The 18,329-nt window shown below is 29.0% G+C and overlaps 1 protein-coding gene across 1 annotated transcript in view; it reads right to left on the bottom strand.

The window, feature by feature from the left end:
- Nucleotides 1-13,433, bottom strand: part of LOC100203743 (3-hydroxyisobutyrate dehydrogenase, mitochondrial) — a 34,446-nt gene extending 21,013 nt beyond the window's left edge. The window contains exons 1-3 of the mRNA XM_065809205.1: nt 13,161-13,433; nt 12,125-12,162; nt 11,188-11,387 (exon numbers count right to left, since the gene is read on the bottom strand). Coding sequence (XP_065665277.1) covers nt 11,188-11,387; nt 12,125-12,162; nt 13,161-13,263 — 341 coding nt within the window. The 5' untranslated portion in view covers nt 13,264-13,433. The remainder of the gene's footprint in view (nt 1-11,187; nt 11,388-12,124; nt 12,163-13,160) is intronic.
- Between the last annotated feature and the right edge of the window lie 4,896 nt (nt 13,434-18,329).

Genomic DNA, 18,329 nt, shown 5'->3' with positions numbered 1-18,329 from the left:
TGCCATCTTTAAATGATGAAGAGCAGCTGTTTATATAAATTGCTTGAACATTTTCACTAAACTCATAATCCTGAAAAATTAAATAAATTGTTTATATTTTTAATATGTATTTAAACTAATATTGTATACAACTAAGAGTTTTAAACTTACTTGCTCAATATGTGGCAATAAAAGAGATAAGGATTCATTCTTGTGCATGCAATCGATTTGTTCTATTTGATTGAATGTTTCATCTGGCTTTAAAATAAGTAATATATATATATATATATATATATATATATATATATATATATATATATATATATATATATATATATATATATACATATATATATATATATATACATATATATATATATATATATATACACACACACACACACACACACACACACACACACACACACACACACACACACACACATATATATATATACACACACACACACACACACACACACACACACAAACACACACACACACACACACACACACACACACACACATATATATATATACACACATACATATGTTTGAGTATGTGATGTAGTTGTTCAAGCTTTCTACTTAAGTAATTACCTTATCTTCTTTATTTACTTTCATTGTTCTTTGTTTTAGTTGTTTTATTTTAATTCTTTTGGATTCTTTCCTTTCTGCACCACCAATATGGAAAGTTCCAAAACTGCCAATTTTAGTCCTCTGATAGTGGATGAACTGAAGCTCTAAAATCGGTATTTTTTTATCTCTCTTACATTTACACTTTATATGAATTTTTTCCATACATTCTGAATCACATTTGTACTCTGTACAAAGGATTAGTTTACATTTTCAAAATAAGATGTCCACAAAATTGTCTAACTTTAAACTAAATCTTTCTTTTTCAGCTTTTTTACCACGTCCAATACTAAAATCAACAGCTGATTTCCATGAACACTTAAGTTTTTTGAAAATTGTTTTTTCATGAATAATAAAAGGATATGTAAAAAGTGTACTTGTTTTCAACCATTGGCCAAGTAAAGCGGGTAACATATCAGTAACTAGATGATCTACAGTATAGTTCCTAACATTTTTATCATTAATTTCTCTTAAAAATATACCATATCTTAGCATATCTTCAGCTGTTGGAAGCTCAGATGTATAAAGTTCTTTTCCACTTCCTACAAGATTGCTCATTTTAATAGATAATGCATTCCTTGTTCTTTTTGACATTTTTATGTCAAAATGTTTCCGGAGCTTTCCTTTTGGTCCGTATTTATGATGTATTAATTACTTTTCAAAGAAAAAAATGAAAACTTGCGAATTATTGGTAATAACCAAAATAAGTAAATTAAGAATCAAAATTTACCAAGCAAGCAATAAAATAATTTCATTTTTGAAAATATCACTTTTCTTAAAAAATGGCGAAGTTATATTTTTTCACTACTCTTTTTTCGAAATTATAAAAAGTTCATTTTACCTTAAAAATCGACACACCCTAATATATATATATATATATATATATATATATATATATATATAATATATATATATATATATATATATATATATATATATATATATATATATATATATATATATATATATATATATATATATATATGAAAATTTCAGCTTGATTGACCAACCATTCAAAAGTTATAATTGAATCAATAAAGACCAAAATCAGTAAAATTTGAGTATTGGGACTTACAGTAGATTTTTTTTGTAACAGATCATAACTTTTTAATTAAAATAGATGATCACCTGAAATTTTTTATGATAAAAGTTATTCACCCAAATTATATATTTTTGATTTTTTGTACCTCAAAGTTGTTAAATAATGCAATATTAGACAAAAACTTTAATGTGCTACAGTCTAACACCAACAGACAAGCTGTGCCAATTTTTTGTTACTTTTGTGTATTTAGAGTAACCATTTGCAAAAAAATTAAAATTATGTGTTAAAAATTATTTTAGCACTTGCAGCAGCCTGTTAAAATATTATATAAAATATCAAAAAATACGATAAATTAAATTCACTTTATAAGCATAGAAAGTATATTAAGTGTAGATTAAAATTAAAATTATGAAAATTTTTATTTGCAAAATTATGAAACTTTTTATTTGCAATTCTATATAAAGAAATTCACCAAAAGAAAATTCAAAACCTATACTCTATCTTATGACATGAATGTAAACCTATGACTTAGGTGTATAATTTTAATTATTCCCTGAATAAATACAGACAAGCTGTGCCAATCTGCTTTCCCTAAAATAACATTATCAGTGTCTTAACTTAATTTATTTGATATGATTTTATAATATGTAATTGTTTAATTTTATGCCTATAATATAATTATAATGATGTAATTTTCACATGGTTATAATTTGAGTGTAAAATACTTCAATTGCTTAAAGAGTTTGTATTAAAATCTGCACAGTATTTTTTGGATTTTATTATTTTAGTTTTTAATATTGCAAAAACTAAAAACTAAAAGTTTTGTGTATGCTGAAATAGCTAAATGTAGAAATGGTTTATTGGTTGCATTTTAATCACATTTATACTTGAGATTTTATTTTTACTAATTTTATTACTGGAAAAATATTAAAAAAGTATTTTCTTAGATTATAATGTTACATGTTTAGCCCTCGATTTTAATATTTTAAAACTATTAAAAAATGTCAGTGAAATGTTGTGTGGGAAGAGTTTTAAATGAAGATTGTGATAAAATATCATATTGTAAAATGGTAGGAAGAATAAGACTAAAAGTTAATGATATCGAAGTTTTAATCCAAAGGTTAGGGAACATAATATACACTTCGAACCAAATGAGGAGATATGTTTTCGCCATGAAAAAGCCAATATTTCTATATATGAAGCACTTCAAAAATACTGTTGTGATCCATTTAAAGTCCACAACAAAAAAATTATCAAGGGATTGGGTAAAGTCAACATATCAATAGCAAATCAACTTAAGATCAAACCTGGTCAAAAAGTTTGTATTAACTGTATAAATGAGCTCATACAGTTAGTACTTGAAAAAATGAACTTGAAAAAATTACAGAAGTTAGTCAAGATAAAACTGCTGAAGAAGATTTAAGTTATTCAGACCTTGATAAGACAGTTCTTAATAAGAGTTTGTCTTTATCTCCACTAAGTAAGTAGGTGCGACAAATTAGGATATGGAAAGCAAAAAGCTAAAAAAATTGCAACAAGTATGACAAACCTAGTAACGTCAGCATTGGACCCAAAAGATAAAGTATCGGAAAAAGAGCAAAAATGTATAAACTGTAATGATTTAGACCAACTGTTAGATGCAATAAAAATAAAAAATAAAATGAAAATAAGTTTGAAGGAAGAAAAAGTTTAACCACTAACACTAACTTCTGATAGTTGGCCGATGGAAAAAACTTGCAAAACATTTTCAGAACATCTTGTTAAAAAAACTCGAAAGTTGAAAAAATGAAAAAGGAATACTTGATAAACCTGGGGTTAAAATAGGACAGCCTTTGGTAGATATTGTTAAACAAAAATTCATTGAAATTTATGAATCCGAAGAATTCACAAGACAATGTCCAGGAAAAAAAGATTTTGTTTCTGTATGTATAAGTAATGTAAAATTTCATAAACAAAAATGTTTAATATTTGTTCAATTAAAGGAACTTTATCTTGAGTTTAAGAAGTTATACCCTAAACACAAAGTAGTGACAGTAGTGGAAGTCGCTCAGTTTGCGTATGTTCTTATCATCAAAAAACTAAGTTGATGTGTACTGCTTTACCTAAGGGCCATTTCATATATCACAAAGATTAGATGAAAGTATGTGTTTGTAATATATATAGTCGAAGCTGCATCTTTCATCTATGTTCCAACTCCCCTGGTAAAATAAATTAAAAGACTTACTTGGAAAATGTGTTTGAAAATAATGATTTTGATTTTGATGATCATATTATATACAAACAATGGGTGTCAACTGACTGAACTGCACTGAAATGCGGTAGTGGTGTAGTGGTAGAGCGCTCGCTTCATAAGCGAGAGGTTCCGAGTTCGATCCCCACCACGTCCCTGGTAGTACCGCGCTCAACTTGTTTCTCCGCGCAGCGGCCTTGTTCGTCAAGGTTCGTGTTTCGGAGTTATAGAGTTGAGAGAGGGTTATAACCACAATTAAGTAGCCTCCTCATCTGTAGTGGCCTTCTGGGCCTTGGGGAGGTGAAATAACAAAAAAAAAAAAAAAAAAAAACTTGTCATAGCCCAAACAAGCATTATTGAGTTTATTGAAACTCTAAGTCAAACTTTGTATGATCTTTGTCACCACCACTTTATCAAAAAAGTACAATCCTCCTACTTATCAGAGGCAAAAAAACATTAGGTCAACATATGTACCATCTTGAAGATGACAATATAAATACTGAGCACCACTTCTTCTCTACACCCCATGGCAAAAGTTTGTAAGATGGAATCACATAACCACAAGTAGCCTCCTCACCAGTAGTGGTCTTCTTGGCCTTGGGGAGGTGAATTAAAAAAAAAAAAAAAAAGAGGAACAATAAAAAGAGAAGCAGCAAAAGCAAGTCTACGAGCAGCAAATGCAAACCAGATCCTCACACCAAATGAACTGTTTACATAGGCTGAAAAAAATATTAAAGGTGTTAAATTATTATATATGTAATTTATCATATTTTTTTAAAAAAGTGATATTTTAACAGGCTGCTGCAAGTGCTAAATCAACTTTTAACACAAAATTTTAACAAAAATTTTTTTAACAAAAAATTGGCACAGCTTGTCTGTTAGTATGGAACTGTAGCACATTAAAGTTTCCAAAATTTTTTCTAATATTGCGTTATTTAGCAACTTTGAGGTACAAGAACTCAAAAACTGTTTCAAATCAGTCAAAAACAGCTACAAAAATCGATAATTTGGGTGAAAAACTATTACCCTAAAAAATTTCAGGTGATTGTCTATTTTATTTAAAAAGTTATGATCTGGTAAAAATCGAAAAATCTACTGTAAGCTCCAGATCCTAAAATTTTTTCTATTTTGGTCAATATTAATTCAATTATAACTTTTGAACAGTTTGGTCAATCAAGCTGAAATTTTCAGGATTGTGTTTTTTTCATAAAAGCTGTGGGTGGTCAAAATTTGAAGCAAATTTGAGGTGGTACCCTGGGGCACTTTTGAAAAACTAGGTGATTTCATATGGAATAACCTATATATATTATAAATTAATATATAAAGAGCATACTACATTCTTAGTAAATTATGATTTTATTTTGTCTCTTGCAAACTAGAAGCACAATTCTATTATTGCATCAAGTTATTAGAAAACCAACTTTTATGATTGTTTAATCATAATTTAAAAGGTAAAAAATATATATGAAGTGGAAGCAGAACTGCTTCATAATACTGCTGATAATCTTTAGTGAGTGGCCTTTTTAATATATTTGTATGTTTGTGTTCTGTATGGACCTCTGGTGCAGTGATAGTTCTTCTGTAAGTCACTTTAATAAATGTATGTTTATGTTAATGTATGTAAACCATCTGGCACAGGGTTCATTCACTCGTAATATACTATGCATGTATTTCACTATATATGTATTGTAATTAACTATACATAAATTCACATATGTATATATGTATGTTTAGTTCAGTCGCATGTTTATTCGATTACTAATTTTATTAACTTTGATTATTATTTTTTAAATTTTATTTTAAACACAGTTGTTGTTAAAAATCTTGTTTTTATAAAATCAATCGTACAAACATTTTAAAAAGATTTGCATTGAAGAAAAGATTTGCATTTGAATTGATTAACACTGCAAGATTTGCAAGAATAAAACATTAATCTACATTTATATATAATATATATATATATATATATATATATATATATATATATATATATATATATATATATATATATATATATATATATATATATATATATGTAAATTATGTTAGTGTATTTTACAAATAGAGTGCTCAATGTTCTTAAAGAACAGAACTCTTCCTGATGATCTAGCAATGATGAAACTTCAAGTTGAAGAAAAAAGTTAGATAAGTGTTTTTTACTAATTTATATATATATATATATATATATATATATATATATATATATATATATATATATATATATATATACATATATATATATATATATATATTTACATATATATATACATATATATATATAAATATATATAATATATATATAATATATACATATACATATTAATAATATATATATATATATATATATATATATATATATATATATATATATATATATATATATATATATATATATATATATATAATATATATATATATATTTTTGTTATTCACCTCCTCAAGGCCAAGAAGATGAGGAGGCTACTTAATAGTGGTTATAACCCTCTCTCAACTCTATAACTCTGAAACACGAACCTCGACGAATAAGGTCGTTGCTCGGAGAAACAAGTTGAGCGCTGTACTACCAGGGACGTGGTGGGGATCGAACTCAGAACCTCTCGCTTATGAAGCGAGCACTCTACCACTACACCACTACCACTATATACATATACATATTAATAATATATATATATATGTATATTTAATAATATATATATAAAAAATATATATATATAATATATATATATATATATGATATATATATAGAATATATATATATATATATATATATATATATATATATATGATATATATATATATATATATAAAATATATATATATATGTAATTTTTAGAAAAACTTACTTAATTTTATTTAATTTAAAAAAAAAAAACTAAAAATTTTCTTTTTATAACCAATCTATAAAAGTAGATCGTCGCTTAGTTTAAAACCGTTTTGATAATATAAAAATATTTGATTACAAAAAACTTTTTATGAATTTAATTGTTTTAGGGTGTCAAAACCTTTCGGACATACATGGAAACATACGCAGCCCTCAGAATTAGGGTCGGCATTCGGCATTTCCGGCCTCAAAGTGTTTGAAGTGGGCGATTTTTTGCCGACCTCATTTTTTTGTTTTATAGTAACCTTTTTTTGCTAACCTGATGCCGACCTCTAGCAGTTTGAGATCGGCAATAAATTGTCGACCTCATTTTTCCTTATTTTGCGGGTTGCATACATAAATTTGAATGTTCTCAAAACATCTAAAAACCTGTGGCCAAGTTGTCGCAACTAAATATAACTTGCGTGGTCTGCAATAGCACCTGCTTCCTGACCAAGCCTGAAGATTGGCTTCAATTTTGAGTAGATCGACCAAGAGTTAGAGGATAATCTTTTCGCCAGTTTCAAGTTGAGCCTCACTATATGTTAAGTCAGGTTATCCTGCTTAAAGGCTAGAGATGGTGTCTCAATAAAAATATTCATCTTTGGCAGACATTAAATACATCCATTTACTGTCTTATCGAAGGCCTCCTAGACAAAGACTTAACTTAAGGGTAAACAGATTCTATCTGTTGACCAGCCTCACAACCCTTCTTCATCAACTAGACTGCACAGATGTATTTATAATACATCATTTCCAGTTTAGGATGTCGAATGCTGGACCTTCTTGACTCAATGGATGGGTTTTATGTCTCTGTTTTTGTGACTAGGCAACTCATTCTATTATCTACTAATGAGGGCACAGCTCTAAACTCAGTTTAATTGTTGGTAGTCGGCTGGTAGTCAGGATTCCCAAACTCTGTGTTAGCTCTCAGAGAAGAGGATTCCATAAACAGCTGTAAAATATCAGAGTACTAACAGTGCCATGTTGCACATGAATGGTGTCTCTGCTTGTACTTTTGGTGTGATAAGTTGAGGCCACATTTGGAGCCCTTTTTTATGGCTTAAGGTTTATTAATAGTAATGAGACAATTGCTTGGGTTATTAAATATTGTACTGAGTACTATCTGTGCTTTGAGTCAAGTTCTTTAACAAATTTAAAATGATTAAAGTACCAAAAACTATAAAACTCCAAAAACCATCATCATCACCAAGTTCTCTAAATCTGTCATTCACTAAAATTCCCAGTCTTTGAAGTGACTTTCTTCTGTTGAGTCTTATCTCTTGATAAGTTCACCAGACCTACTTGCTCTTTGTGATATTAGTTTGAGTTTGGCTGTCTTATCTTGTGATCTTATTTTGATCTTTTTTTAATTTGTAAGATTAGGACTTCAATAGTCACATCCTTGGCCTGGGCATTTATATTCGTAAGAATTCACAGGTTTGAATCCACAGACTACTCTTTTATGTATTTTCTTTTAGCACTTCACTCTATCGCCTTTTCTTTGCTCTATATCGCTCTCCTTCATCTTAAGACTGCAATTTTCAATGTTATTTCTGATCAAACTGACCAAGCCCTCTCTCTTTATCCATTAGCCAATATTGTTGTTGTTGTTGGTGACTTTAATGCTCATCACACTGAATGGCTTGGCTCTAGTGTCAGTGACTCTGTAGGCCCACAACTTTTGTCTTTCTCAATCTCTAACTCAAACGGTCAACTTTCCAACTCGCTTTCCAGAAAATCATATATCTTCTCTACTTGACTTAAAACTTATTTTTGATCCTAGTCAGTGCTCAGTTTCTCCACATTCACCCTTAGGTGCTTTTGATCACGGTTTGATCTCTCTAAAACGATTACCTTATTATTTGTCATAATCAAAATCCCCTTATCATTGTTAGACAACTACCCTAAAGCTGACTGGAAATCTTTCCGCAATTTTTTTCGTGGTAGCCCTTGCGTAGAAATCTTTCGTTTTGCTATCAAATTGTCCTGCTGACAAATGGGCTTCTTACATAAGTTTTTAGATTTGGGCTAGCAGGGAATCTTTTATTCCCTCTCAACAATTCCAAGTTAAGCCTCACTCTTCTCCATGGTTTTCCTCACATTGTGCTGCTGCAATTTCCAATCGAAGCCATTACTTCCATATCTATCAGCAAAAAAATTTTCCAGAAAACAGACATCTGTTTACTATTGCTAGAAACCATTGTAAAAATGTTTTGTTTAATGCCAAAACTTGCTGTTCTCAGGTCATAAAATCTCATATTTTATCTCAAAAACGAGGCCCTTGTGACTTCTGGAGAACTTTAAACAATATGTATAATAAGGGAAAATCTGTTGTTCCACATTTCTTGTTTGGTTCAGTATTTGTCACCTTACTTAAAGACAAAGCTATATTGCTTGCTTTTCATCAATATCATCTCTTGATTCCACTAGTCACGTTCTACCTGGTATAGTCGACAAACCGGTTAATCCATTGCCTGATGTTTGTATCACTCCAGCTTCTGTATCTAAAGTGATTTCCTGCTTAGACTCTTCTACAGCTTGTGGTCCGGACAACATACCTGTTAGAAAGTTCAGAAGTGTTCTCCGGAGCTATTGTCTATGCTTTCAAAACTATTCAACAAGTGCCTATCTATCAAGTGTCTTGTTTTCCAACCTGCTGGAAAACGGTTATCTCTACTTAAAAACTCTGGAGAGCAATCTGGCTTGTCTAACTACCATCCTATTAGCCTTCTTCATTCACTAGGCTTTATATGCAAAGTTGTTGAGTCTTTAATTAACAAACAATTAACCTCTCATCTTGAATCTAATTCTCAAACTCATCATTCTATTAAGTCTCATCCTGTGACTGTTCCTAAGTGCTCTAAAAATTCTTATTCATCTAGTTTCATCAAGCTTGACCGCATAGTTTTTTCTTTCTTGTACAAGAACTTTTCTAATCATATTAATTTCTTTTTACTAACCTTTTTACAAGAACAACTCTATGGAAAATAAATATCTTTTTATAATTGCTAAAAGTTGATACAAAAATGTCTGAATATAAGGATTATTATTTTCAGACTATAAAATCTTAAATTTTATCTCATAAGTTAGGTTCTAGAGACTTTTTGAAAATCTTCAACAATGCCATTGACAAAGACAAATCTAATATTTCATCTCTAAATTCAACTCAAAAATAATTTAATATGCAATTTACTGCTGAGGCCTTTATTTGCATAGAACTCTATCTTCAATTCATTTCTTGAACCTAATTATAATTCACAAAGATACTATTTCTGTGATCCCAAATCTATTGATCATTCTGATGACACACTTCCAATGATCCCAAAAAAACAGCTTAATCTAATGTTAGCCATTGAAATCATTCCTGTACCGATTGCTTAAGCTATTTTTTACTTATATTGCTCTACAGCTTGCAAACAAGACATGTTCTGGTCTTACTTAAGTGTTCTCAAGAATTGCTTTTTAAATTATTTAACATGAACTAAATTTTGTTTTTCTGTCTGATGGAAATTGGCACCTGTAGTAAAAAATGTATTTAAAGTTTTATAGGTAATTTTTATTAAAAAAAAATTGTGAAAAAGTTAAGAACCACAGAACAAAAAACAGTAATTTTTACCTAATAGTGTGTAATTCTACCATGAATTTTTAAGCACTCATTTATACGATTTGGCATTGAGTCTATTAAATTCTCTAAAATATGTTTTGGAACATTTCCAAGTATTGTTGGTAAAATATTGTGCAACTCCTCAAGGCTCCTTGGAGCTTTCTTGGCAATCTCTCTATCAAGCTAACTCCAAAGATTCAATGAAATTTAGATCTGGGCTATCATCGTTGGGTGTCGTCAAACGTGGACTTACAGAATGATGGCCATCAACGTAAGATTTCATCTCTTTGAATCTTTTAATAATTGTTAGCACTGAACTATGCGATCGCTTTATTATTTTTCAAATTTCACGAGCGGTTTTACCTTCCTGGTGAAGATGCACTACTTTTACATGATCTTCATAGGTAATAGCTTTTCTGCTCATTTTTTCAAAAGAAAAGATATTTAAACAAAAAAGATAAAAAATAAATTAAAAAAAAGATATTTCCGCCGCATTTAGCAAAAAAAATTCTTTGTGGTTCTTAACTTTTTCACAAAAAAAATATTACAAGTAAATTAACACATAATATTTAATCTTTATTTTTATAGGTTTTATTAATTAATTTTCAAAAAAAAAAAAATCTTTTTTCTCATGTTCTATTTAATGTTTGAAAAAAAAAGACTATTTTAATAAAAGAATTTTTAGAATAAAAATAATTTTAGAATAAAAATTAATTAATTTTATTTGAAAAAAATATTTTTTATTATTTAGTGGTTCTTAACTTTTTCACAATACTTTTGTTTGAAAAAAATTAATTTTTTTTTCAAACAAAAGTATTCTTATTAATTCAAACCTTGAAGGTAACATGGTGATAATTTTTTTTGCTTTTTGTGCTACATCATGAGGTGATGTTGCAACTGAAGCTCCATGTGCTTTTAAACTTTCCATAGACTCTGGATAGACATCAAAAACAACAAGGTTATAGCCTTTTTTCAGCAAGTTCATACTCATTTGACTTCCCATATTCCCAAGTCCAATGAATCCAATTGTTTCCTATAAAATTAAAGATTTAGAATTAAAATTTATATTTCAACCAAATATTATAAAACCAAAAATGAACTTATAGGTAGATGTTTTAATAAGTATGAAGGTTGGGGTTTGACAGCATTTTATAGTGCTGTCATTTTTCTTCACATAATTTTTTGCTGACAAAAAAACAAAAAACGTCATCTTAGTCAACTTGGGGTTTATTTAAAAGGTGCTCAATGTGGTTTTTATGGTGAAATCTACAAAGATAACTGTTATACCTCAATTAAAAAGAAAGCGCTCAAATTTAAATTTTCTCTCAAAAAAAAAATCTTTTAGCATTATTTGTATAAGAGCTTATGTTGACTTATGAGCCAAACTAATTGATAAACATTTGATCTATAAATCTGTAATTATTATCCATACATCTGCAATCAATACTTCTGAACAAATTATTTAGCTATTATCTTTAAATTTTTAAAATCAAAAATTCTGAACAAATTATTTAGCTATTATCTTTAAATTTTTTAAACTTTAATGAATTATTATTTTAGTAATTACTGCCTCACATTTAAAACTAGCTACTTTCTGCCTTTTATCATTTTTCTGCTTTCTGTCTAATGTCATTTAGTTAAGTTAAAGTTTAGCACATCAAAATTTTAACTTAAAGGCTCGACGTAAAAACAAGTTTTCTCTCCTATTTTTGCCCAAACAATCTTCTCATTTGATAGCAAATTTTTTTTTGCTGCAAAACAAATTTTTACCTTTGCATCTTGAGGAATCTTAATGTCATCTTGTAATCCTAAAAAATCAAAGATAAGTAAGAATTCTACATCTTCACACATTAATAACAATGTCAACATTTTATGTTTGTTTGCAGCTTTGCGCTACATATCAAAACTTTTAAAGGCCAGAAAACAGGTTTAATAACAAAGCAGTCACAAAAACAAAACTCACACTTACAACTTTAAATAAAAAAAAATTGCTTAAATATCTTTAACACTCTCATAATATGCTGTTTGCATAGGATTAAATTAAAAATAATTATAACAACAAATAAAAAAAAATTTCAAATGTAAAATTTTTAAGAATCCAGAACCTTATTAAAATTTACTTTTTTTCACCATTATAATTTACTTATTTTTTGTAAATATATTCATGAGATTCCATTTCAATATTTGAATTAATATATATTATCTACCCATTATTTTATCCAATATATGATGCTAATTATGAAGTTATGTATGTTATCTGCCCAATATTAGATGTTTATTATACAATCTGTAATATATTTAATAAAAATTCAATTACTTTAGTTTTGCATTTTAAAATTAAAATTTATAATAGTGTACAAAATACAGATAAAATTCCAAACAAAACTAGGTTACTGGTCGTACCACACTTAACTTGCATCTTTAAGAAAGTGTTTTAAAAATGTATAACTATCTTAACATTAGTGCTAACTTAGGATGATTAGACTTTCATGTTTTAATTTAGAAAAGAACAAAAAAATATGAGGAAGTACTTTAAATTGTAAATATTAGCCATAAAATATTAAAATTATATAGAAACAAAAGATGACCCATCATAGAAAAGTTTTGAAAAAACATGATCTAATCTAATGATCTAATGGCATAGTTATTCCACTACCACGGCATCTACTTGTTCTACTTTTATCTATCCATGTTCTATTTTTATCTAACATTTTCCAAATAAACAACACTGCTGCCCTAAAAAAATTTAAAATTAGAAATATTTAGTAGGAAACCTAAATTAAACTTTTAAGTAAATAGCTCACACCTTGGCTACTGCTAAAACAACGAAAAACATATGGACAACTTTGTGTTGTTATTCGAATAGACTTGCAAAAATTGACTATGCGATAAGTTCGTAATAAAGACATTGTTTTTCTAAAAAAAAAAAAAGGCTTTACAGTTTATAGTTTAAGTATTGTATTTTCAATTGTAAAGTAAAACACTTCAAATGTTCACTTCAGATATTTTTTTAATTTAACAACCGACATTAAAGCGAATTATCAGTGCTACCGAACTTTTTTTAGATTTTAACTTTGTTAGCTGCGTGTAAACTTTTCGCGAGCACGTACTTGTGTTTATTTTTAAAAAAAAAAAGAAAACGAGGCGGATTTGAACCCAAGGCAAGGGTGAAAAGGGTGAAAAATTAAATATAAATATTGATATCATATGACGTCTACCACCTACCCAATATTAGATTGTCAATCTTTATATTTTATGAGGTTGTTTTTGTTAGAGACAGTGCCCATTATAGTATTTGTAGAAAAGAGAATAAAAAGCAACATTACGGCGATGTGATAATGATTCGAGGTTGGCTGCAAGAACAGGTCCAACTATGCTTACAATGCGTTTTTGCACCTTGTCTAAAAGAAAAAGGGCATCATTAGACGATCCGCCCCAGATATGGCAACAGTATTCCATACAAGACCGAATTTGAGATTTATAAAGATAAAGAATAGAATCCGAAGTAAGAAAGTGTCGAGCTCGATAAAGAGATGCAACTTTAACAGATGCTAATTTTGCAACGGATTTGATATATGGTTTCCAAGAAAGATCAGAAGTAAGAGTTAATCTTTGCAGATGAAGAGTGAATGACTGATCGAGTACAATACCATTTATAAATATAGGAAGATCTAACTTATTGCGATAATAATTGGCTGAAAAAAATTGAGTTTTATCTGTATTGAAGTTCACCAGCCACTGTGAACCCCAATTAAAAAGAGTATAGGGCCAAGGATAGAACCTTGAGGAACCCATGAAGTTACAGAATAAGAAGAAGAGTGTTGTCCATCGCGGACAACTTTTATGCTATGATTGGAAAGGAAGGATTCAATAATCTTAAAGTTGTTACCAGATACACCATAAGAAGAAAGCTTATGGAAAAGACCAGCATGCCAAACTTTATCAAAAACTTTTGAAATTTGAAGAGCGATGTCTTTAACCTATCCACCTTTATCTAATGCACGATAAAACCTATCGGTTATTACTGTTAGCAAATCAGCTGTAGAACGAGAAGATCAAAATCCATATTGATGGTCAGAAAGTATGCTATTAGATTCAAGATGAGAAATTAAGTGTTTGTTAATTAAAGATTCAAAAACCTTGCTAATGATAGGATGAAGACTAATGGGACGGCAGTTAGACAAATCAGATCGCTCTCTAGAATTTTTAAAGATAGGGATAACAGATGCCACTTTCCAGCAGGCTGGAAAACAAGATTCTGTTATGCACTTGTCGAATAGTTTTGAGAGTATAGACGACAGCCCCGGAGAACGCTTCATCAAGACAATAACAGGTATATTATCCGGGCCACAAGCTATAGAAGAGTCTAAGAAATCACTTTAAATACAGAAGCTGAAGTGATACAAATGTCAAGCAATGGATCAACCTGTTTGTTGGCAATGTTAGGTACAACGCAGCTAGTGGAATCAAGAGATGATATTGATGAAAAGTTTTTAGCAAACAGTTCAGCTTTGTCTTTAGGTGAGGTGACAAAGTCTGAACCATACAAGAGAAGTGGAATTAAAGATTTGCCCTTATTATTAATACTATTAAAGATTCTCCAGAAGTCACGAGAGCCTAATTTTTGAGATGAGATACGAGATTTCATGACCTGAGAATAGCGGGCTTTAGCGTTAGACAAAACCTTTTTACAATGGTTTCTAGCAGTAATAAACAGACGTCTGTTTTCTGGAGAATTGTTTTGCTGATAAATATGGAAGTAACGGTTTCGATTGGCAATCGAGTAGAGAAGGTAGATGATTCGGGTTGTCAGGAAGGCAAGTTGGAAAGTTGACTATTTGAGTTAGGGATTGAGAAAGGCAAAAGTTGTGGGCTTTAATGCCTGCAGAGTCACTGACACTAGAGCTAAGCCATTCAGAGTGGTGAGCATTAAAGTCACCGACAACAACTATATTAGCTGATGGATAAAGAGAGAGGGCTTGGTCAATATGATCAGAAATAGTGTCAAAAAGAGTGCAGTCTTGAGATGAAGGAGAGCTATATAGAACAAAGAGAAAGGCAATAGAGTGAAGTGGTGCTAAACGAAAGCACATGAAAGAATAGTCTATGGATTCAAACCTAGTTTCGTGACACATGGGTGAATTCTTACGAATGTAAATGCCTTGGCCAAGCATGTGACTATTGGAGTCTTTACGAATTAAAGGAAGATAACCATCAACACTGAAATTGCAAGATGAGACAGTTGAACTTATACCACATAGCAACAACATATATACAAAATCTTCACAACATATAAACAACAATTATTTTTATTATTGACAAAGTTTAATCCATTAACATCAAACTATGGATACATAGACTTGAGTTAAGGATCTTTTAATAAATTTGTGAACTAAAACGTAATCAATATCACAATGGAAATTTAAAATTAAATCAAGTATATTGGTCCATAGTTTTAGTTCATAACAATCCAAGGGTATTCGGATTATTATGAACCAAAACTCCATTACTAATTTCATGTATTGAGATTTTATGATTGAATATTTAATTTACTTCACAGCAGATTCTAAATAAAGTAAAAAAACCTGATTACCAAGCCATTCAGTGTAATGAGCATTAAAGTCACCAACAACAAAAAAATAAAAATTATTTCAGTATATTTTAGTAGTATATTTTTATTCATAGTCAGTTTAAGATTTTAAATTTTTTTTAAATTTTGAATCTGTATATGTAATCTTTTTATAAAAATAATTTTTAACAAAGAAATTTTAAAAGTTGCAAGTTTTTCTCTAGGAAATGTTAAAAGCTATATAACATAATTGATTGGAATAATAATGCTATAATTGATTGGAATAATAATGCTGTAATTGATTGGAATAATAATGCTATAATTTAAACAACAATATATACAATATTGGCTGGTGCACATAAAAGCACATGAAAAAGTAATCTGTTGATTCAAATCTAGTTTCACAACAAATGGGTGAATTCTTGCGAATGTAAATGCCCAGGCCAAGCATGTGATTATTGGGGTCATTACGAATTAAAGGAAGATAACCATCAACACTAAGATTGCCATATGAGACAGCTGAACTCAAATTAGTATTAAAAAAGAGCAATTAGGTCTGGTGAACTTTGCAAGAGATAAGACTCAACAGAAGAAAAGTTACTTCAAAGACCACGAATATCTGTGAATGATAGACTTAGAGAACTTGCTGATGATGCTGGATTTTTGTGTTTTATAGATTTTAGTACTTTATTCATTTTTAAATTTGTTAAAGAACTTGACTCAAAGCATAGATAGTACTCAGAACACTGTTTAATAACCCAAGCAATTGCCACATTACTATTAATAAACCCTAAGCTGTAACAAAGGGCTCCAAATGTGGCCTCAGCAATGCATACCAAAAGTACAAACAGGGGCACCATCTATGCGCAACATGGCACTGTGAATACTTTGATATTTTTCAGCTATTGATGGAATCAACCTCTCTGAGAGCTACTACAGAGTTCGGGAAACCTGACTACCAGCCAGCTTCAGAACCATAAAACTGAGTTTTAGAGCTGTACCCTCATTAGGAGATAATAGAATGAGTTGCCTAGTCATAAAACAGAGACACAAGCAAAACCCATGCATTGAGTCAAGAAGATCCAGCATTCAACATCCTAAACTGAAAACAATATATATATATATATATATATATATATATATATATATATATATATATATATATATATATATATATGTATATATATATATATATATATATATATATATATATATATATATATATATATATATATATATATATATATATATATATATATATATATATATATATATATATACAGTTTCGTATATAGGGGAGAGTTGCCTTAATTGGAACATTTTAGAAATAGTTATTTATTTACCAAAGATGGCTTAACTATGAAAACAATTATGATTTGATAATTACAAACAGACAACCCCACTTTACTTTTAACCATAGTTTGACTTAATTGATTGCACTGTTATTGGAAATAAATTTGTATTTGCAGAGCTACCATTTTGTTCAAATCAAGGCAACTGGTTCCCTAAATTGGAACACTTTGGTTCCTTAATCAGAATAGGTTGTTTTTTCTAAAAAAACCCATCGACCAAAATTGATTCAAAATGATTTTTATCTTTACAGTAAAAATTTAAACAGTTCATTCAAAATTTATAATAAGAATAATATTAATCTGTCATACTGGAAAAATTCTGTTAAAACTAAAACTGCCATGACGTTGTATTAATTTATTGATTAAAAATTACTAAATAAAGTATTATTTTTATAGTGGTTTACGAGAAAGTAAATTTTTTTTGTCAAATTGAATTATTTTTTTTCAGAATAATAAATAAAATAGTTCCAATAATGAATTTTAGTTACTAGTTATCAAAAAAAATTTGAAATTTTGAAATTTTTTGTACACATTGTACAAAAAATTTCAAAATTTTGCACAGATAATCTCACTTATATTATCTAGTTTTTGAACTAAAATGATGTTCATTGCACAAGTAGAAAGATCAATTATTGAATTTTTCTATGACTATTTGGGGGGTTTACATGAAAAAATCATGAACAATGAGTAATAACACTGTAAATAAAACACCTTAAATCTTGATTTTAGTTCAGTCTTCAGATCTAAGTGGTTACTGCAAATGCTGAAAAATTTAGCTCCATATCTTAAATCAATCTAAAAATATCTTGTTTCAGGTAAAAGTAAATAGTGAAAAATGACAAACTGAGAAAACAACATTTTAAAAACAAAAAATAAAAACAGTCTATAAACTTCCCAAAAGCACACAATTTATTCCCAAAAGCACACAATTTATTAGCTTTAAGTTCTTGTTCTTCATTAAACCAGCATTTAAATAATCTTTTTAAATAAATTTCTACTTTTTTATCAAAAGTTTTTTCTTTTTGGCGTTGCAATTGACTTTTGAAATTGGTAC

This window comes from Hydra vulgaris, chromosome 11 (genome assembly GCF_038396675.1).
Source record: "Hydra vulgaris chromosome 11, alternate assembly HydraT2T_AEP".
In the NCBI taxonomy this organism is placed as follows: domain Eukaryota; kingdom Metazoa; phylum Cnidaria; class Hydrozoa; order Anthoathecata; family Hydridae; genus Hydra; species Hydra vulgaris.
This window is presented reverse-complemented; position numbering and strand designations above follow the sequence as displayed.